Source organism: Epinephelus lanceolatus, chromosome 23 (assembly GCF_041903045.1).
Source record: "Epinephelus lanceolatus isolate andai-2023 chromosome 23, ASM4190304v1, whole genome shotgun sequence".
Lineage (NCBI taxonomy): Eukaryota > Metazoa > Chordata > Actinopteri > Perciformes > Serranidae > Epinephelus > Epinephelus lanceolatus.
Window position 1 is genome coordinate 8,572,386 of NC_135756.1, and position 23,117 is coordinate 8,595,502.

General features: G+C 41.4%; 1 protein-coding gene across 3 annotated transcripts in view; it reads right to left on the minus strand.

The window, feature by feature from the left end:
• Positions 1–23,117, minus strand: part of syt1a (synaptotagmin Ia) — a 312,837-nt gene that overhangs the window by 24,816 nt on the left and 264,904 nt on the right. For 2 of the 3 annotated variants that reach the window (XM_033614474.2, XM_033614475.2), the window contains 3 exons: positions 22,019–22,144; positions 10,004–10,171; positions 7,359–7,526 (listed from right to left, as the gene is read on the minus strand). In XM_033614474.2, the coding sequence (XP_033470365.1) occupies positions 7,359–7,526; positions 10,004–10,171; positions 22,019–22,144 (462 nt within the window). The remainder of the gene's footprint in view (positions 1–7,358; positions 7,527–10,003; positions 10,172–22,018; positions 22,145–23,117) is intronic. The other variant, XM_033614476.2, reaches the window with a different exon arrangement.

The window sequence follows — 23,117 nt, forward strand, 5'->3', positions numbered from 1 at the left end:
GTAAAGGTTGAAGTACACTGACCCTGGGTCATAGAGCTGTTTACTGCAATTACAGTTTCCACTTTGTATAAAGGTGCATATATGCATAACATTTACATAAGTTGCAGAAAGATGTTTTTGTAATTGCTCTAAGTGCATACATTTTTATGCACAGTGCTTTCTGGTATAGGAAATACAGGGAAAGATAAGCATACATAATTTAGTGGCTAATGTAGAGCTGGAAAACAACAACACTTCAGTACAAGAGTAAGTCATTTCAGATAATTTCAGCATGTGATTTAGTGACATTTCTCTTTCTTGTAGCGAGTTGTTTAATAAATTATCACATGAAGTGCAGCAGCAAAAATGTTTGTTTAGGTGGACACATTTCCAGTATTGATTTGAAGAAAAAAAGCATTTAACACTGGAAAAGTACCCTCAGGTTAATGCGATTTAATTTTCTGATCATTCAGAGAGAATCATACTGGAGAAATACAACATATAAACATAACTAATGTTGATCTGTTTATCAGGGACATTATGAATATTGCTCAGAAAAGTGTACAATACTTTTATTATTTATAAAATAACAAATAATGAACACTGTATATCTAACAGCAACAGTATCTCAAAACGTCTGCATTCCAAGGTTGGTCACCATGTGAGGCAGCTGTCTGCCGCCTTTTTGTATCAATGGAAAAATAATTGGAAAATACTTAGGCAAAGACAAAAACTAGAATTACCGCCTCAAGGTTGTACGCCTCCGCCAACCAGTTAAGTCGCAGTTTACATCCACGTCTGTCCACACTCATACTGTATGTAGGCATGACAGTAGACAAGGCTTTAAATGTAGATGTTACTGCAAAGAAGCTAAAAGTTCTAAATCATGGATGCTTCACACGCGTCTTCAACCCAGTATCTGAACAAATGTCTCCCCTTCTGTCCTGAGATATGACGTTGAATAATGGACAGATATTGTTCTTGCAGAACATTATGATGTCACAGAGAAGTTGACCTTTGGGATATAAAAAGTCATAACTTCATCCTATCAGATTTTGGTCAAGCTCAGCTCACATCCCAGTTACATCAGCCGATCTCAAACAGCCCAATCAACTGATGGAGCAGCTGACTGACGGAAGGGAGTCAGCTGATAGATCACATGATTCCTTTCTATGCAACCAATAATTGGTGACCCCATTCAGGGCGCCCTATTTAAACTGCTCTGGCCTGCCTACTGTTCCTTTTTATGGTGTATCTGACTTATCATTGTCGTTTGTCATTGATGCTGCTCTCTTCTGTCCCTGGGGGGTCTTTGCTGCTGCTCTCCCTGCCTTAGGCTTTCCACGTAGGCGCATGGAAGGGCAGGGAGGTGTACTTTCTCCGCCTTTGGCTTTCCACACAGGCATGTGGGAGAGGCTTTCTGCGTAGGCCTAGGAAAGGCAGAGAGGCCCCAGAACAGAGCCATACCACCAAATATAATGCTGTACATGAAAATTAAGTTTTCTTTGACTGAAGTCTTCCTGACTGAAATTTACATACATCTCTTTCCAATGTAAGTCTATGGGAAAATTATTTTTGGGCCCAAGGTGTGATGGACCCTGGAAGTGGCAGTAACACTGTTTGGTCACTACGAATATTGACTTCAAAGCCTGGCTCACTTCTGGGAGCCTGGTCGGGGTGACGTTTATGCCAAATTTGAGGGAATTTCCTATCAGGCATTTTGAGATATCAAGTTCATGAGAATGACACATGCGGACGAATGGTTGCATTCGAACAACCCAAAAACATAATGCCTACGACTACAGCTGTAACCCATGCGGAGCCATGAAAATCACAACAGACACACTGCTATATTCATCTGCCATTTTTCTAATGTGAGAAATGTGAGCTGTACTGTAGCAGGTTTATAATGTAGAATTATTTATTTTATGACTACCTTCAGAATTTTGTCCAAAAAAAAATGATAACCAATCAACTTAATTACATTTCAATTTAAGTAACTATAGAAAAAAATGCACTTGCTAGTGCCACTGCAGCTGTTGACCCAATAGAAGAACATTTACAGCACATTACAAAAACATAACACACTAGCTTCAAAATGTACAAATGGACACTAGACTATCTATTGCATGTAATTGGTTTATAATAAATCATATGACTGTAATTTCTATGACTGTACTGTGCAAGTGGCACATACATGGAAAATTACAAGGTGTTTAAATCCAAAAATCATTAACAATCAAGATTAAAATATATCAGGTGAAAAAAGGGATTTGATTTACGTTTCAGTTACTAAATACATAAATCAAAATCTAAAACAATTGTCAAAGGAAACACAGAATGTCAAATGCAATGCTTCATATCACCCTGCCTCTCTGAGTCATAGCTTCAGAGTCACGGCCAATCAATGGTACAACAAACCCCGGCATGTTTTCAATCTTCTTCTATGGATTTGGCCTCTTGTTTTGGTTTGAATGCTTTCTAATATCGGCTCCCGCTTTCGTTTGTCACTCATCACATCTCTGGAAAAGTACTGACTGCAATCACTTCACTGGTTCACACAAATCACCATCACAACACAGCCTCATTATCGCGCGCCGAACGGAGAGAGCGATTCATATTCTCGCCATATCTCTTATCAAGGCGAGGAGCAGACGCAGTCAATAACCCTCTCTCGGGTCACACCTGCGTAACGTGTGGCCATTGTAATTAGAGATTAGAAATCAGAGGCAAATTGGACTTGAATATCAAACTTTGTTTTTTTCAGGAGTCTTTCATCAAGTTTCAATCAAGGCCTGTTTCCTCATGCAGAATCAGTGCGTTGCAAATTGCTGAGTACTGTAAAGGGCCCCCTCTTGTTTTACTTCTCATCCACTACTCTGACTAGTAGTTGCACAACAAAACCCGATGACTAAACGCTCTTACTTTGACGACGAGGGCTGGGTTTTAATCAACACAAACACATGAACCCCTGGAGGCCGGCGAATGCAGAAGCGATGTTTAATTATGCCTGTCGAGAGCAGTGACTGGGCTCCTTAATATCTTCTATGAACTCTGAAACTTAAAGGGCACTTTCTGAACTTGCTACTTCATAGCTGACCTTAAAAGTAAAGAGGAGTGTGTTACCTGTGCGTAGGTAGAGTATTAAATCTTCACTGAGCTCACAACTGAAAGATTTAAACCCAGAGGAGCGTCTCTTTCTTTGTGCGTTCGGACTGATATGCTTCCTCCTTACAGGGCGTTATGTGCTTTGTACATATTCAAAACCAGTGGCTCCCCACCTTTTCGGTTTGTTATCTCGTAAAACAAACTTGTGACCCCCCCAATCACGAGTTACACATATCCACGGGGTTGTGAGCAGCTCAGGCAGAGAGTGATTTTCCTCCTCAAACGGTTTCATTTGAATACTTTAAGAGGTCTGAAGAGTATCCAGTATTTTCCTGTGGCAGATATGTGTATTTTGAGGCATGGATGTTTTTCCCCATTTTTGTTTCCTTTCATTTCCTGTCATCTCTGATCTCTTAAATCTCAAATAAAGCCATCAAATACCCCAAAACAAATATATATGTATATTTTCTTCTTCCCTATATCCCACTAATCCTCTCGCAGCCATTTAAATCTGTTTTCCGTTCCGTCAGCACTTCAGTCCGCTTTAAAAAAAAAAAAGCCTCCAGAGACAAAGAAACGCCTGGACATCATTTTATATTTTTGCCAATTCTGAGCTCATTCTTTCAGTCTGTATCAAGTGTTATACATCATATAATTTAGGAGGACCTACCCTTTCTTTCTGGTGCAGATTCAAATCACCATCATGTATTAACTTTGTGTGAGCATAGTACATGTGACATTAAAAAATTAAAAAAATGGTGTTTTCCTGAATAACTCCACAGTCAACCTGGGAATTTTTTTTTTTTTTTTCCCAATGTGAAAAGTTGTATTTGGATGTTTTGAGGCTGCATATGAAGTTTGGTGATAATACATCTTTTCCTAAGTGAACTACAGCCATTATTGGATACTGTCCTGGGCGTACTTTCAGTAAAAATTGTGGCAGTAATAGTTTTTGGCAACAGCCAAAACAGCCAAAAACAGCCAAAAGAAGGAGCACAATGTGGGTATATCATTATTATTATTATTATTATTATTATCATCATTATTATTATTATTATTATTATTATTATTATTTCGTAGGAGTTTTTTGTTCGTTTGGTTTATTTTTTTCCTTCTTTTGCATTCATTTATTTCTCTGATGGTTCCTTGGTTGTAGTGTTGTGTCGTTCGTGAACGAATCATTCAAAAGAACGAATCTGTTGCGTGAACGTACTGAACTGAATCACTTCTGGGAGTGATTCGTTCATTTCTCAGTTCAGTTGAGCTCAGCAGCGAGCGTGCAGGCCGGGAGTGGAACTGCCGATTCGGTCCGTGAGAACGATGAATCACTCGCGAGTCGCGAGGCAGCCAGGATGCAGGGAGGGACTGCCTAACCGAATCACTCGGTGAACGACGTAACCCCAATCCCTGAGTGATTCAAATCATTTCTTCTCAGCAATACACTTTCATAGGGACCATTTTCTCCAAGCTAACGGCTAATGTAGCCAGGAGTCAAGCCACATGAACACAATCACACACCTGCCCATTGTTTTTTTTTTTTTTTTTTTTTTTCTGGGCTTTTTGCCTTTAATTGACAGGACAATGTGTGAAATGGGGAGACAGAGAGAGAATGGGGACTGACATGCAGCAAAGGGTAGCAGGCCGGACTCAAACCCGCTATGCCTCTGTACATGGGGCGCTGGCACTATCCACTTTGCTACCGACGCCCCACCTCCCCATTGTTTTAACCGACTTAGTTTCCAGATATACAAACTTAAAACGTTAGGCTGGCCAGTAATGAGACTCACTAGTGCAGGGCAGACACAGCAGCAGCTCAGACGTCTATCAGTTCAGTGAGTCGGACTACGCAGTACACAGTCATGGCTCCTCCCGCCAAGCACTGAACGATTCGGTGAACGAATCTTTTGAACAAATCTTTTTAATGAACTGATTCTAGTGAATCAGTAACATCTGAAGAACTGCTTTTCCCATCACCACTTGGTTGAAAGTTACTCACTGTGAGGGAGAATGTAAGAGGAGTGGACCTGAAGAGACAAGGGGAAGGGATCTATGTGTACGCTGACTTCTAACTTCATTTTATATCACTGTGGTGCCTCTCTGTTTTCACGTCTAAAAAACTAAACAAAAAGTGACAGAAAAATATTCTGTCGATACACAGAGCACTGCAGTCTTTTACTTTTTCAAATATGAAAGTACCTAAAACCTATCTTGTGATAGCTGCGTGCTCCTACCAACACACAGTAGTGAGCCAGAACACTTATGTTCTCATATCGTGTGATCGCACCAACTGTAAATCGGCTCTGGTATGTCTTACAAGCAGTGTTCAAGTTGCGTCCGAAAGTTGAGAATCTCACAGGTCACAGTGGAGCTCATCTCTATCATAAACAGTTCCAAAGTTATTTAATGTTTTGTAGACCATACCTAGCAGATCATTAGTGCTTCACTCGGTTTTAGGGGGACTGGTTCAGACTGGTTCCTCTACAGCTATTAACTGGGTTTGGTACAAAGTAGCAGAGGTAGATCAAGTAATTGTTTTGCCAGTCACAGGTAAGTCTTAAGTCTTTGCACTTAAGTTCTGAGTCAGATCCCAAGTCAAAGCAGGTAAATTCCAAGTCAAGTCCCAAGTCTTTAACTTTGAGTCTCGTATCCTAAACAATTAATAATACACTCTTATTTTGTACTTATTATTAAAACAAGTTTGTGCAAAAGTTACTTTGCTGTTTAGCTCACGTTAGCTAAGTATTAGCTGGCTTACTATGTTAATACTTGTCTTGACTGTTCTTTGTGCAACTTCAATTGTCGAACAAATCTGGAAGTTGTTGCATCTCCATTTGTAGTTTTATGTTTTGCATACTCAATTAAAAGTATCTTTGGTATCCTCTTAACAGCTGCTCAGTTACGTAGCGTTAGTTCTTAGTGGTTTGCTCCTGCAACTTGACGAGAAGCTGTCGGATTGGTTGAAACAAAGTGGATCATCTGGTGAATTATGTGTCGACATGCTGAGAATGAACAGCATTAACGTCAGTTGATTCAGGAAATGAAGAGAAATGAATTGATTCATGGCACACTTTTTTAATCTTTGGCCTTGGAGGAAGAATTTTCAAGTCAAAAGGTTTAAGCCTAAGTGAAGTCAGAAGTCACTGGTCACTAGGTCAAAATAGAGTTGCAAGTCTTTTTTGATTTTGTCATGCAAGGTCTAAGGTCACCAAATTTGTGACTTGAGTCTGAGTCATCTGACTGGAGTCCACACCTCTGCAATGTAAGTGAAAACGCCCGCTGCTACACAAACAGAAAAGTCAAAATGTCAGTTTGTGGTTTTAGAGGGAGTTATGTGCTGTGGCTATTTCTTTTCTAACTCTTGGAAATAAATAGGCGTCATTCCCAAAATGTCACGTTAAGATTTACTGTAAAAAAATAATTGAGTCATCAACAGGCACAACTGTTGAGATCCCTTTCACTCTATCAGGGTAATTTGCAGCTGCTGTGGCAGACACAAGTCCTGCAAACCCCCTGGCATCGCACATAATCTAAAAAAGATTGTTGACAAATCTGTTATCACTTCTCTGCATTCCCAATTACAGTTCGGTTCAGTTAGAGCGCTTAATGAAATGTAATGTAATGATTAAATCTTTCAATACTTTTCATCAGTTTAAAGGTGGAGACTAACAATTTCCATGGTCTCCCTCTACAGCCACTCTCCACTGAGCAAAGCTTCGCTCCAGTGTTTCAAGTCTTGCGTAAAATTGTCAGGTGCAGCTGTGCGACCAGACGCTAAGAAGTACAGTGATGCCCTTCAACTCATACAACACCACCAGCCATTCGACACCGCTATAATTAACCTTTAAATCAAACCACGGTAATGCTAAAAATGAGCTTCCCCTGGCAACATGTGCTATATGCCATGACATTTACCATGAAAATTGAATCTCCTGAACTGCTGCCTGGAAAGTCACACCTCTATTAATTGAAGGGGGAAGTGTGGACATATGATTAAGTGACATTTCCAGGAGAGATGGATTACTTCAGCCACGGCATCAAATTTGCGCTTCGAGTGCAATTGGCTCGCTGAACGCAGCAAAAATAATCATTGTGATATCACTTACGCAAGCACCGATAAAAAATACTCTTATTATTGAAACAGCAGCTACCAGATGTACAAATCTGAGCCTGGACAGAGAGGCAGGTGTCACCAAGTGATTTCAGACCTACTCATTTCCCATTTACCGGGGAATGATTGAATATTTTCTGTGTGTGTCCGCGTACAGTCTTACCTCCTCCTTCTCAGCGCTCTGCAGATCCCGCCACTCCTCTGTTATGTGGCTGAAGTCCACCTTGTTCATGGGCACCTTGATGTCGCCGATGGCATCGTGTTTGGAGAAGCGGTCAAAGTCGTACACCGTCATTACCAGTGTCTTTCCACCAAGCTCCACGTAGGGGACCTGTGGAAGATGACAACAGATACAGATCACAAAGGGTCAAAACAGGTTGTACTTGTATCTAAGGGTTATACTAGAGCACATTTATATGTTTTAACGGTCAAAAACACTTTCTTTTCCTCACACTGTCTGTGCTGAAACACCTGTGTTCATCCTTTGTCGGAAATACTCTCAGTATACTACTCAGTTTAGCGCCTATCTCTTCAAGACCCCCTTCCAAAAAAGCCCAGTTTGCTCTGATTGGTCAGTGTTTACAGGTCTTTCATGCCCTCAAGAAAGCAGCTCAGCCTTGCTTCCGATTTTTCCCAGTGGCCACTTGCAGTATTGCAGGTATTGCGGTATAAGCATTTTCCCTATCGACCCCCATTATAAAAGAGACGTCTGTAAAACTGTTAACAGGACACCTCGAACTGCAAACAAGGTCTAATATGACTCTTTCTATTATGAATTTTTAGATGGAGGTTTCATATTTGTAAAACAGTCCTAGTGCCAAAAAAAGTGATTTAAAAATCTGTCACATCAACAAAACGTAAAGTCGATGAGCTGAGCAGGAACTCGCAGGCGGAGCTAGGGACAGAAACAGTACTGGCCATATTCAGTGGGCTGCATACCATCTTCAGGCCCAGTATCTAGTTACTATCATACATCTATGGTCTTTCTGCTGCGAAATTAGCATGTAGCTACATGTAGCAGTGTACCTGCAGCAAGGGAGTAACTGTGTATAGCGGCACTATCTCCCGTTAAAAATCACCAATAAAGGCTTCTAAACACAACTTATGTTCCAGCTGGAAAATGACCTGTAACCTGTGAGAAAATTTACAACATCAGCAACCACAATAACAGGCTTCCCTGATGTTAGCATGTAGGTACATGTAGCAGTGTACCTGGAGTCAGGGAATGACTGTGTATAGTGACACTATCTCTTCTTAAAAATCACCAATAAAAGTTTCTAAACACAACTGGGCATGTTCCAGCAGGAAGATTATCTGAAATCGACAAGAAATTTACAACATTGCAAACCAAGATTACGTTTTTTCCCTAATGTTAGCATGTCGCTACATGTAGCAGTGTACATACAGCCAGGGAATTACTGTGTGTAGTGGCACTATCTCCTGTTAAAAATCACCAATTAACGCTTTGAAACACAACTGGACATGTTTCAGCAGGAAAATAAAGCAATTTTTGGGAGAAATTCACAACTGAAGTTAGCACGTAGCTACATGTAGCAGTGTAGGCTAGGGTCTGAAGCCTGTGGTTTTTGCTTACAGGGATAACTTCTACATAGGCTTACCTTGTTATTTGAAAATTTGGCTATGTTTTATATGAACACCTGACGCTGTAATATTATATTATGATGGAAAATAAGGAAAAGCATACTAGGTCCCCTTTAATCTGCCTCTATGAACCTCTGCAGTTGTTTATAATCCAGGAAAGAAACATTTCAAATTGAGATTATTAGATATACTTCTAGAATGCAATGGCATCCAGCCCTGCAGTAACTTGGTAAAGCTTATTATATCCAGTTTTTGTTGACTTTGAAAAAATAAGCCTGTGTGATATCAAAAGGTGTCTCAAACTTTTGTTATATATATGTACTGAAAATAAAGTTTCAGTTTCATGCATTTTAATCTAATATTGTCAGCCTTGAACTTCCATAGAAAGTTTCTACAGTTAATTAAATGCCAAGCAGAGTCAGGTGTGTGTGTGTTTTTGGAGTAGGTGGATGGTGATGTTGCGGGTAATTCTGTTTCCAAATCAATCACTGCTCTTCCAGCCCCCGCCCTGACAGACGCCGTTATCAGACCCTCAACCTGAGAAGGGTAAAAGACAGGTGGGTACTTGTGACACTTGATTGCCTTCAATTTTGGGGACGGAACTTATTAAATGGAAATGGCTTGTAACAACACACAAAAAAAGAGAGCAAGGGAAAGATAAGACTCCCTGGTTTGTCCTTGACATTATCTCATAAAATCATCTCCTTTTCTTGGCAGTGCTTATAATCACTTCACAGATTTGGAATTAAGTATTATGAAAAACACACACAAACACACACAAAAAACGTTGTATTGAGATGGATATCGCATCACATTATGCTTAACTTAACACCAAACACCTGCGCTCTTCACTGTTGGGTGAATAACAAAACTTTCCCTGCTGCTGAGCAGCAGCCGTGTATTTATTATGGCCGAGGCAAGGCCAGAGTGTAGCAGTGCATCTGCCTGTGTTAATCCCAATCACATTGAGTCTTTCCAGTGTGTGTGTGTGTGTGTGAGTGTAACTGTGTGTGTATGTGTGTGAGAGATATTCTGTCAGGAGCTTGTTAATGTGCCAGCTGGTAAATGTCTCAACACCTTCCCAGCATTCATGGCTGCATGCAAATCAGATTGTCAGTGGAACCAAAAAAATCCCCAGCTACAGAAAAGTGGTCTGAAAGCAGCAAATGTTTTGGAGTATTCTGTAGAAGGGACTGTGAGATGTACCTTGAAGGTGAACTGCTCGTTGAAGACGGGATTGAGGGTCTTCCTGTGGACCTTCGTCTCCTGCTTCTTCTTCTTGTCAGGCAGCAGGTAGACCTTTACGTAAGGGTCAGATGTGCCACCCATGTCCATGGCAGGCAGCTCTGCAGCCTGGATGATCCCCACTATGAGCTACAAGAGGAAGACGAAAGGTTAAAAAGTGAGGGACGGCATGTCTAACTGTCCACTTAATCAAAATGATCATGACTTGAACCTTCATCCCACCAACATCCTTACAGAGAAACCATATGTGGGTTAAAACATGTCTAAAAATATCTTTTAAAGGGATACATTACCAACAGAATGATAATTTGTCTATCAATTACTCAACCCGTGTTACATTGAATTGAAGAAACTTTGTTTTGCTCACATGCCTCAGTAAGTGCATTCCAATCCACCTCTTTTTGTGCTAATTTTCTATTTTCTCAGTATTCATTCATTCATTCATTTTCCGTGAACGTTTACACTGTTAGGAGTCGCAGTTGGCTGGAGCCTATCCCAGCTGTCTTTGGGTGAGAGGTGGGGTACACCCTGGACAGGTCACCAGACTATCACAGGGCTGACACATAAAGACAGACAACCATTCACGACTCGTATGTGGAAGTGTTTTAAATAGGTCAGGTTTAGGCAAACATACAGTGCCCTCCAAAAGTATTGGAACAGTGAGGCCAATTCCTTTATTTTTGTTGTAGACTGAAAATATTTGGGTTTGACATCAAAAGATGAATATGGGACAAGAGATCAACATTTCAGCTTTTATTTCCAGGTATTTACATCTGGATCTGATACACAACTTAGAAGATAGCACCTTTTGTTTGAACCCACCCATTTTTCATGAGAGCAAAAGTATTGGAACATGTGACTGACAGGTGTGTTTTGTTGCCCAGGTGTCTCCCAGTTACATTGATTATTCAAACAATAAATAGCACTGAATGTCTGAGCTCAGTTTCAGATTGGGTAGGATATGTTTCGCCTGTGCAGACTGCATTTAGAGGTGGAACCAACATGAAAACCAGAGAGCTGTCTATGGGTGAAAAAGAAGCAATTGTGAATCTGAGAGAAGATGGACAATCAATCAGAGCCATTGCACAAACATTGGCCATAGCCAGTACAACCATTTGGAATGTCCTGAAGAAGAAAGAAACCACTGGTGTACTAAGCAACAGACGTCGAACAGGTAGACCAAGGAAAACATCAGCAGTTGATGACAGAAACATTGTGAGAGCTGTAAAGAAAGACCCTAAAACAACTGTTAGTGACATCAGCAACAACCTCCAGAGGGCAGGAGTGAAGGTATCACAATCTACTGTTCGCAGAAGACTTCATGAACAAAAGTACAGAGGCTACACCAGATGATGCAAACCACTCATTAGCAAGAAGAATAGGAAGGCCAGGCTGGAATTTGCCAAAAGGTACAGAGATGAGCCTCAAAAATTCTGGGAAAAAGTTTTATGGACTGATGAGACAAAGATTAACTTTTTCCAAAGTGATGGAAAGGTGAACGTTTGGAGAAAGAAAGGATCTGCTCATGATCCCAAACATACAAGCTCATCTGTGAAACACGGTGGAGGTAATGTCATGGCTTGGGCTTGCATGGCTTCTTCTGGGACGGACTCTTTCATCTTCATTGATGATGTAACACATGATGGCAGCAGCAAAATGAACTCAGAAGTCTACAGAAACATTTTGTCTGCTAATTTAAAGAAGGATGCAACCAAACTGATTGGGAGATCCTTCATCATGCAGCAAGATAACGACCCAAAACACACTGCCGAAACAACAAAGGAGTTCATCAGGGGCAAGAAGTGGAAGGTTTTAGACTGGCCAAGTCAGTCTCCAGACTTAAACCCAATAGAGCATGCATTTTACCTGCTGAAGAGGAGACTGAAGGGAGTAACTCCCCAAAACAAACAACAACTGAAAGAGACTGCGGTGAAAGCCTGGAAAAGCATCACAAAAGAAGAATGCAAAAGTTTGGTGATGTCAATGGGTCACAGGCTTGATGCAGTTATTGAAAGCAAAGGATTTGCAACTAAATATTAAGTCTCATTCACTTTAATCTATTTTAAGTTTATATGTTCCAATACTTTTGCTCACCTAAAAAAATCGTGTTCCATTACAAATAATACTATCTTCTAAGTTGTGTATCAGATCCAGATGTAAATACCTGGAAATAAAAGCTGAAATGTTGATCTCTTGTCTCATATTCATCTTTTGATGTCAAACCCAAATGTTTTCAGTCGACAACAAAGTAAACGAATTGGACTCACTGTTCCAATACTTTTGGAGGGCACTGTACATGTGTTTGGGAAATACTGAGCATTTGACTGGACAAATGAGACTTGGATCATACTGCGCAAATTAAATGAGAGTTTGTAAACCAAAGTTTTGATATAATTTTGCCGTTCTTAAACGTGTGCCCAATTTATTACAATTCATCAACAATTTTGTCTGTTTTTGGATTCTTTGTTCACCCGAGGCATTCAAAACAAAACAACGACAGACAAGACGAGTAACTGATACACAAATTTATCGTTTTGTGGGTGAAGTGTTCCATTAATCTTGAGGACCTTGAGAAACATTAGATTTTTTCGTCTTTTGATAGAACCAGAAATCAGTCTCTCATAATGGTGGCTTTAAAATGATTCAGTGTCATTTCCTGGGATATGGCAGCAGTGTTAGAAGGTTATGTCTGCAGAGCCTGACAGCAGCTGAAGAATTCGTAAAGGTCAGGATGTGTCAGAGTCGGAATGAGAGGACTGTTTCTCTTCACATAAGGCTGATAATTGATAACCACAACGGGGGGCCCAGGAGGCTGATTGACCTGCCAGTCAGAGTCTCTACTCAAAGGCTTCTCAGGAGGCTCAGCTAGTCAGTCAATCAACTTCCTATCAGGCAGCCATCAAGCAGCAATCTGGAGGCTGACCAGGGCACTCAGCCATGGAGCTCTACAGCTGTCGGGAGCCGCATCAGTTTACTGTGTGGTGCTACCAGTGACACAGTAGTAAATAAAAAAAGTAGGAAATGATGACAATTGGCAGTTGGTTATCGCTATAAGGCAAATAACCAACAATATGACGGAAAATCTATTTTATGGACAGAAAAAATAGGACTTGCTTCAGGAACTCTCAGAGGTAGAGCTGCTCTGAAAGACTCACACTTTGATTTTCAGTCAGTAGAGGGTTTTTTTGGCCAAGTGACATTCAAAAGAAGAAGGTAAGGCTGCAGAAATACTTGTTCTTTAACCATGTGCTGGTGTAGACAACCAGCTGCGTTGAGAATACTTGCCTATTTGCAACGTGTGTTACTGGAGGACTCCACTAGCTATGCTTTCAACTGTACCACTTTATTAACAGATAAGAGTTTGCTTAGTTGTCATGTAGACTGACTTCATTTTCCACTTTTTAACATTTCTCCTCTCTGTTGGGTTGAAACTTTTGTTTGAGTTTGGAAACAGAAGTTTAACAAACAATCCCAAGTCAAACGACGCAAAAATCTTTGCTGATGAAGATCATGTGATACGTTTGAAAGCTTTTAAGTGGATCTTGAGTTCTGATTGTTTAGTCAAAACCATTCTCAGAACCCATCGGCTGTATTCGGCGCCTGACTTCCGGCAGATGGCGATACAGCCTCTGGGGGCAGACCCCCAATTTTTTGGCATTCCGGTTTGATTTGGGCGGAGGAGGCGAATTTCCATTTCCGACTTCTGTTTATACATAAGTTAGTCAGTTTGCAGTGACGTCAATTATGTTCCGCCTCGTTAGTTCACCGCACGGAGTGTTTAACCTGGCAACAACTGCAGCCGGCTCAAACGTGATTGATCAATATCACGTGGACTACAAACAGCCTAGCACCGGAAACCAGGGCTCTTCCGCTCTTCTTCCGGAGGAGATCTCTGGGGTTTGCCTACAGACTCTAAGTGGGTTGCAGGTCCATTCTGAATGGGTCGCAAGTGACTCACAAACTTGTCAAGTTTGTAAAAAACACACTTTATCTTTAAGTGCACTGAATCTCCGACACAGAGCTTTTATTTTCAAGTGCTGTTTCCTGCTGTAGAGTGAGTGACTAACAGGCAGTTACTAAAGTTTTTTTCTGAAATCTCATGAGAGGTGACTTGTTGCAGGAAAACCTATAATGACAACATTAGCAAGAGCTGGAGAGAGGAATGCCAGGTTTAGTTTGTTGTGTTGGGAGTACACAAAGCGTAGCTTAGTGTTATCTAAAGATTTTCAATGTCACGGCTGAATATTTCGCTGAGCAAGACAATGTGAAAAGGTCTGCGGGATTTAAGAACGAGGCTTCTCTTTGAGCGAGACTTGGAACACAAAACAGACTGGAACAAGTAAAAGGTACAAAGAAATGTTTCATTTCTCTGTAGGGTCATTTACGTAATGTTGTTAGACATTCATAATAACAATCCGAGCCTGTTAGTGGCAAAAACAAGTACATTTAATGCAGCCTGTTTCACTGTTGCCAGCTGTAGTACTCTCTATCTCAATATTGGACCAATTTCAAAACATATTGTTCTCATTAGTTACTAAAAACAAAAACATGAGAAAATAAGGTCCAGGTTGAAAAATACTAAAGTTATCCTTTAAATCTATTAATTTCCATCTGATGCTTCAGCTTGAAAAACTCTGGCTATTTGCTTCCACACATTAATGTTTAATTCGACTATAATTAGATCATTTCTGTTTTCAGAGCAGCTCTTTCCCTGACAGTTTTTTAGTTTACATAACTAAAACTCCAATGAACTAACTGTACGTTACATGACCCTGGATTTTAGCGCCACAAGCAATGATAATTTTCAATGTTGAGTGATCTGTCCTTTATTTTCTTGATGAATTCATCAGTTTGCTTTATAACATGTCAGAAAATGGTGAAAAATGTCAATCAGTTTCCCAAAGCTCAAGATGAAGATGTCCTTAAATGTCTTTTTTTGTCCATTACCCAAAGGTACTCAGTTTACTGTCACAGAGGAGTAAAGAAAATGGCAAATATTCACATTTAAGAAGCTGGAATCTGAGTATCTTGACTTCTGTTTCTTAAAAAGTGTTGCAGCTCTACTATACTTCACACCCCATCTACCCAGTTTCGGTGCTGTCATCAAAAACGTATATAGCACAGGTTAATGTTCCTATTTCCCATATTATACTGTATCTGTCTGTATGTACTGATCTGTATTGGATAGCGGTGAGATTTTCATGAGATGGAGTCAACACTCAGTAAATGCACCACAGATACACACACACGTACACTGTACTCACACACAAACACCGCACATGACAAGAGTGAACACAAGACGAGATCATCATGGAGAGTATCCTCGGCTGATTTAATGCTCCCGAGGTTTTGCACAACATTTCCTTGACATTACTTTGAAAACACTGCAAACACTGAAACGAGATTCTGTCATGATTTCAATGGACCACTCTGACATAAATATAACTTCTATGATTGCACATCTGCGCGTAGCTTATCACCACCACTCACAGAGAAATAGTTATACACCCCAGAGGGTAAATAAAAGACGTACAATTATTCCAGCTGTCATTTACCTGAATCTAAATGTAACTGTTTTACACTGTAGTGCTGTAAAGTGGCACTTGGATTTTGAGTGTGGCAATTCATCCTTGCATGCTGTCCTTCTGATTTCCACCCATCCATCAGCGGCAGTCTGCAGCACACACAGCATGTCACACCATCTTTACTGGGAGAGGCACTGGTGCTTCAGAGGAGAGATAAGAGCAGGAAGTGGCTGCTGCTTCAGCTAATTGTATCTCTCCTCGTGCTGTACGACACCACGGCTCAGAACACCAACTCAAGATGGGTTTTCCTAGAACACCTTTGCCTGAGATCAAACCAAGCAGAGAGCACTCCGAAGAGTAAAATTATGCATAAACTATATCTTTTTTCCTCAAATTTCATTTAGTCTCCAACTGAGAGTCTACTGAGCCTCTTGTAAATTCACTTATTTGTGCTAATTTTCTCAAAATTTCTCTCAAAATTGGGTTAAGTGACAGACTAAAGACGAAAGGTGATAGAGCCTTTAAGGCTGTTGCACCGAAATGGTGGAATGCACTACCTCATGTCCCATATAAATAAATTTACTTACTTACTTACTTACTTACTACTTCTTAAAAACCTACCTTCAGTTACAATAACCGAGTAATATGGTGTTACATGGTTATTTCCCAGCCGGCATCATTTAATTTAACTGTTTTATCTCTTAGATAATACAGTCAGAGCTTTTTACATCAACTAAATTATCTTTTATTATCTCAATTAATCATGTAATTAAAGCATTTTATTGAGAGTGGTGTCAGTTTTCACAGATATCATCATATGTAAATATATACAAATAAAGAAATTACCTACTATTTACTATCTACTATTTTTTTTTAGTTCTGTAACATGACTGTCATGTCTTACTTTTGGCTAGAAATGTTCTTTAATCAGCACTAATAAACCCCTCTACTGTTAGTAAACAGTATGACGTTTTTTGGTGGGCGGGGCTTAGCTGGAGGCAAAACTATTGTCCACAGACGTTAGCTAGCGCTAGCTAACAAGTTCTGTTGGCTTGTTTTGGACAATGGAGGAAGATAATGCGAGTGGTGCGTTTCAGAAATATTCATTCTGAGTGCCAGAGAGCACTCTGACACAAACTGGACCGTTTGTAAATTTGGTGCGCTGTCAGAATGTAGCGTTCGATTATCCAGAGCACTGCACTTTTTGACCAACAGGACTAGACTGGTCGATCCGTATGCTCTCACTCAGTGGATGGATGATGTCACAGGAAGCTTTGTGGTTAATGATTATGCCAAAGGAGGACGACACTCAAACAGTTTCCTCCAGTTTCTTTCTCTACTGAAGCTAACATTAGCGAATGTGCTAAAAAGTTAGCGTTAAGTGCAACACACACTGCCGCTGGCACGGCGCTGTGGCTGTCAAGTGCCGCCCCCCCAACACACATTGGCAGCCGCACACAGCGGCACCGTCAACACTAAAGTGTATTTCCCACCCCAGCCTGCTAGGTGGCTGTACCTACACTAGTTGCCAATGGCTGCCAACTGCTAGTAATGGAAGAAGAAGAGGAAAAACTTTGAGGCAACAACAACTTGGAGTTCATACTACGCCGGCCGAGACGTACATAAAAGGCTCTTCTTGCAGCGCCGGCCACGCTAGAAATAGAGCAGTGGGCTGAAGCAGAGTGGCACGGCACATTGGCCGGCGCCAGTGTGGGCTTGTTCATAGAATATAATGGAAGCTGACGTTTTGACGCACGGCATATGACGGCGGTGTGTGTTGCACTTTACAGAGAAACACAATATTCCTCTTAATCCCTCCCCAGTTTCTGATGAGGTGGACATGATAACCCTTAATACACATAATGTTATTCATCCCTACAACAGAAAATACCTTTGCCCTAACCTGATATGAAGTGTGCGCTGCACATGTGAGCATTTTTGATGATGGCCTCCGTCCAGTCCTTTGGTCTTATCGCCTTTAACCATCTTTGTTTTTGTTGACGGGCAGTGGCATCTAGTATGTGATAAAATTTAAGTTTTGAGCCATGACTCCTTCTATTCTGGCTCCCAATAACACAAGATGACATTTTAAAACCCCTATGTAGCCTCGTGTTTTGCCTCCAGCTAATAAAATGACATCATTGTGACGTCATCCCTAAAAGGGTCTATAAAAATTTCCTCACAGATGAATTTTTATTTTTTATTAACTTGGAAAGATTATCCAGACAAAACCTTTCCTCCCACCTGTTCTTAAGTCACAGACACACGAGAGAAAACAATTTAGATCAGTTTTTTCTCACTTGCTTCTCAGGGCTTCTGTACCTTTGGGCATATAAAGCTAAATAAATAAAACAAACGACTGTGACTGTGTGTTTGCACATCTGTGTGGGTGTTTCTGTTTAACTAAGCATTGGGCCCTATCTCAGAGGAGGGCTGCTGGTATTAACCCCTCTCTGTTTGTGTGTTACTCTTCAGTCCAGTGAGCAGCACGCTGACCAGAATGGCTTCAGGATGGTGATTCAGCCCTTGGCAGCTTATCCTGGACGGCTTTGTCCCAAATGCATCATGGCTCTACTGTGACCAATTCACACACACACACACACACACACTTCCAAAGACGATCCATAGTCATATTGACTAACATTTACTGAGGCAGCTTTGTGTGTTATTTCAGAATTTCACTGTCTAGGGGAAATTCTGAAATAAGTAATAATAAGGAAATAATGTGAATGTTTTGAAGCTCATGTCGTCTTAATAATGAGTTCAAATTCACATACGCTGACTGGACACCATGCAATAGGCCTGCTCTTGACCTGCACAAAGAGCAATGAATATGGTAATGATGTTGAAAGTAGGAATGACATTATAATTCTCTCCCTGCTGTGCTGAGGGGGCTCTTTGTGGTTCATTTGCTGTGTATTTGCCTGATGTAGCCGCATCGTCGCTCCCTGAGTGATTTGGATCTTTTACAAAACCTCGTCGTCTCATTAGTGTAAAAACCCAGAGTCATCAACACCAGGGGCAGCAGCCATTTGTGGTGGTTAACAGACACAAGGACCTGACATTAATCTGCACGTCTCCGCACACTCCAGCTTGATCTCGCCTCAGTCTCTGTACACACACAAACCAGGGAGAATCTTTCTGCTATGAATCCCCATATTTTACTATTTAATACTGCTTACAGCAGGAGCTTAAACGAGTCATATTTTTACATTTTTGACACAAATTGGTATGACAATGACAGCTCACTGGTGACAGTTTTTTCCCTGTTTTCACGAAAAGTACCACAGTTTCCAGGAGGTCCACAAACACCTCCTTCTTGTCACCTTTAACACATCACATCTAAAAATACAACTTTGATCCAGACCCTAAATTAAAACTTTGATTCTGAATATCCTTTCCTGACCCCATCACCACACAGAAAGGCAGAACCCTGTGGGTCAAATTCAATGACAACATTTTTTGATTGTTACCTATCAAAGAATGAAGTCTGTTGTGTGCGATGGGGCAGAAACTGCAGTCTCCAATATGACGATTAAACATGCTACATGCCCGTCTATCACCCCAACTTCACTACATAAAAGCAGACTACTTCCTGTAGCACTGAGATGTTCTGGATTAAAAAGTCAACACTGAAAAGACAAGCCAATAATTGCTCATGATAATATCCTCTCTTTAACAGCTGCTACCTTTTCAGTGATGATAAAAAATTTCCCACACAGCCTTCAACTTCATAAAGGAACCTACAGGCATGAAACCAATCACCTGTGCTAGTTCTCCTCCAGCAGCTCTGTGGTGCTCACACGGGCCTCAAAGCCCGAGGATTAAAAATAAACATTTCCTGAAGGCCACTGTGCCTCTGGACTGTGTCCGTCACTGAGCTGAAAGTGGGTCAGCGTGGCCGTGTTTTTTGAGGTCTTTATGTTTTGAGCGTCTTTAACTTCAGTGGCAGCCGGAGTGGCGATGAGTTGGACACGGCTTCTCCCAGGTCACTGTCAAAGAGTGAAAACTGTCATCCATTCATTACACTTTAGTTTCACTGTGGAGCTTATTACCAGTGTAATCAAGAAGCTCATAGAGAGACCTGTCACTGCCTCCCACTACATGACAGATCCCTCTGTGAAATGTAATATTGTCCACATAATATCCCTTTTTCATGAATTGACTCAATACTTTCTGTCATTTTGTCTCTAAAAAAAATAGTGTCTGGTTGACTGAACACTGTTGAGTTGTATTAGCATTATGATTAACTCTGTTACCTGTGCACAGATGATTACTGCACAGGCTAAGTGTTAAAAATTAACCTGTGACGGAGACACAACTGCACGAGAACATTTCTACCAATCAAAGTTTTTTTGTTGTGTAGATAAGGGAGACGTACCTCAGCCAGTGTGTGACTCAGTGTGTACAGGAGCAGTGTTACTGTCTAATCTCAGCCTGTCACTTCTGTTTATAATGGGGAGTTAGCTAGCCCAGTGAGGGACAGCGCTGTGTTCACGCACCGTGTCTATTATCTGTCACACAACATCTGGTGCTGGAAAGTTGATGTGCTTCCTCGTTCTGCTTTTTTTAAAACTCAGCCGCTGGAAAAAATAAAGCAGATGGGTATCTGCGGGGGATGTTTTTCAATCAAGTAGAAAGAAAAGAAACAAATTCAGAGACGGACTAAATCCCAACAGTGTGCTGTATCTTTTACAAGGCTCGGTAGCAAATGCACAAACTCGACCACCGTGATATCCCTATGAGATTGTTCTCAAGCTTCAGTGACCAAACTGTGTTCACAGCAAAGGCAACAAAAGGAGAATGTTGTGCAAAACCTGGGTTGGGTCCTGTTTAAAGGGTGACTGTGGTATTTTTCAACCTGGATCACATTGTCCCATGTTTGTGTGTCTAAGTGACTAATGAGAACAACAGTATTGGTGACACAGCTGCAGCCAGCAGCCACAAAGCAGGCTGCAATGTAACCACGGGCCATTTTTGAACCGTTTACATCCACTTAAAGTGTCTGTTTTTGCCACTGACAGGCTCGTATTGTTATTTTAAGTGTCTGACAACATTATGGAAAGGATCCCTACAGAGATAGACATTTTTGTCATAAGGCGAGCCTTCATTTAAATAAAGAGTAATTCTATCATCATAAAATACACTTTATTCAAAGCCGCAAGAAACAAAGTAAAACTCCCAAAAGCCATCTTGGTTCATCTGTCTACTGTTTAAACAATCACCAACTACGGTTTGGTTGAAATAAAAGTTTAATTCACCCAGTTAGATGTGAAAGTATGCTGACTCTATACATGCTAAAATAAATTTATTTGGTCTGGTGGAACTGGCAATAGCAATTATGGGGCTGTTTCTGGTTAAACAAAAAGAATCTTACTCTTTCAACAAAAAGGTCTATCTCTGTAGGGATCTTTCTAAAATGTTGTCAGACACTAACAACATCAACTTGAGCCTATCAGTGGCAAATGCTATAATATACTGGCACTATACATGCTTAAATGACTGTTTATTCAAATAGAGTCTGGTGTTTGTCGATGACAACATCAGGACTGTTTCTGCTTAAAAAAAGGATCCAACTCTTTAACAAAAAGGTCTATCTCTGTAGGGATCCTTTCCATAATGCTGTCAGACACTTATGGGGCTCTCACATCAGGGACTGGGGCTCGGATCTGACCCAACTTGACCCTAAAGTCAAGTTTGTTTGATTAGTGTGAACACTGTACCATACTGGGGCAGGGTACACCTAGATGGTCATGATTACTGTTGATTTGTACTCAAGAAGGGTACGCATCAGATGTGATCACCTACTGTGCCAGTACACAGAATTGGACTACTATGTGGGTGCAACAACAAGGAGTTTTTAAGCGGTTCTGAAACTGTCTCAATTTAATACTAATGCCTCTATATCAGACTGCATCAGAGCCCAATGCACACGGACCCAAATTTGACTTTGCGTCTATTTTTAACCTGCAGCTGAATCTCAAGCGGGAGGCGGAGAGCTCCCCACGTGACAGCAGAGGCTTTTCCTCCAGCCAGGAGCAGAGCTTTGCCTTGCTGCTCAGCCAGTCCCTATGAGTGGTAAGGTGGGAGGGCAATCACACCTGGGCATGGTACAAATGAATTGTAAATAATAAAAAAAATGCCCTTAGTGGATGTAAGTTAATGGTGCAAAAATGCCACGAATGTTTACCCTGCAACCTGTTTTGCAGCTGCTGCCCGAGGAGCTCTCTCTCAATACTGGACCAGTTTCAAAAATTGTGGTTCCCATTAGTCACTTAGACACAAAAACACTGGAAAACTGGATCTAAGTTGAAAAATACCACAGTTACCCTTTACCCTCTGGAGAGATGAAAAGTTGGACCCCCTCAGAAGTTGGGTGTGACCATACTTACGAAGGAGGACCTTTCGCAACAACGACACACACAGAAAGATTTGGAGAACAGACCCTTACCGTATTCTCTGTGAAATTGTAATCCAGGGAGTACTGTAATTTGCCCAGTTTCTGGTCCTCCTTGGGCTCTGCCTCTTTCTCCGTTTCAGTCAGCCCTGTCTCGGCATCCTCCTCATCCTTCAAGGCCTGAAGGAGACACCCACCAAGAGTCAGTGTCGCCTGTTTGTCGCTGGTGCTAGCACCCAGCCAGCCGTTCCCCGCCCAGGTCCTGCCAGCGGACCTACTCCTGTAAAAGCTGCCACTTGTTTTATGATGTGTAAGGGGGAGGAAACAGGGGGAAGGGGAAGCAAGCACTAAAACACCATAGCAGTTAACACCAGGACATGCTCTGTGATGCACTAAAGCCCCGGGCCTGGTCCCCTGATGATGCTTTTCTATCAATCTCTGGGTGTTTCTGTCTAAAGGGAGGAAAGATCAAATGATGTCGCCAGAGATGAGAGCAATGGGCAGGCATTAGAGGAAGAAGAGGGGAGGGGATAGAGAGGATAGAAAGAAGGAGAGAAAGAGAGAGGCTTCCAGAAAAGATCACAGTAAGACAATTCCCTTGATGTTATTTCAGGCAGATCAAGTCTCTGGCAAAAACACAGATCAACTGGGAAGAGTCTGAAGTGGCAGAGAGTGAGAAGTGAACTTGGACTTTCGCTAGCCTGGCACTAAGGTAAGGGTAGCAGGTGGTGGCACTGGTGGTGGTGGTGGGGACAGGAGGTGTTGGGGGAGGTGGAGGAGTTTGTTATAAGACCAACATGCGATTGAAGAGGCAAAGACTAGCTCTCAAGGTCATTCATTCAGCGTCAAGAGTTGCCTTCCAAGATGTCTTTTTCGTTAGGCATGCAGAGCATTCTCTGTCGTACAAACCAGTGCTCTCATGTGATTCCCCCATTCCCCGAGTCTCGTTACACCCTCAAGACACACAGTCGCATTGTCATCATAACCCCTGAAGCTTTCATGTTAACCCCTACGTCGATGGTAGCTAGAAGCATCATGCCAGCGGTGGGTGGATAGGTGTTGGTATAAGGGGGTTGTAATGTACATCGGTGGGCCTGCCCCTATTAGTTGGTCAAGTTGCTCATGTGAAAGCAAAAGGCTGAACAACACTGAT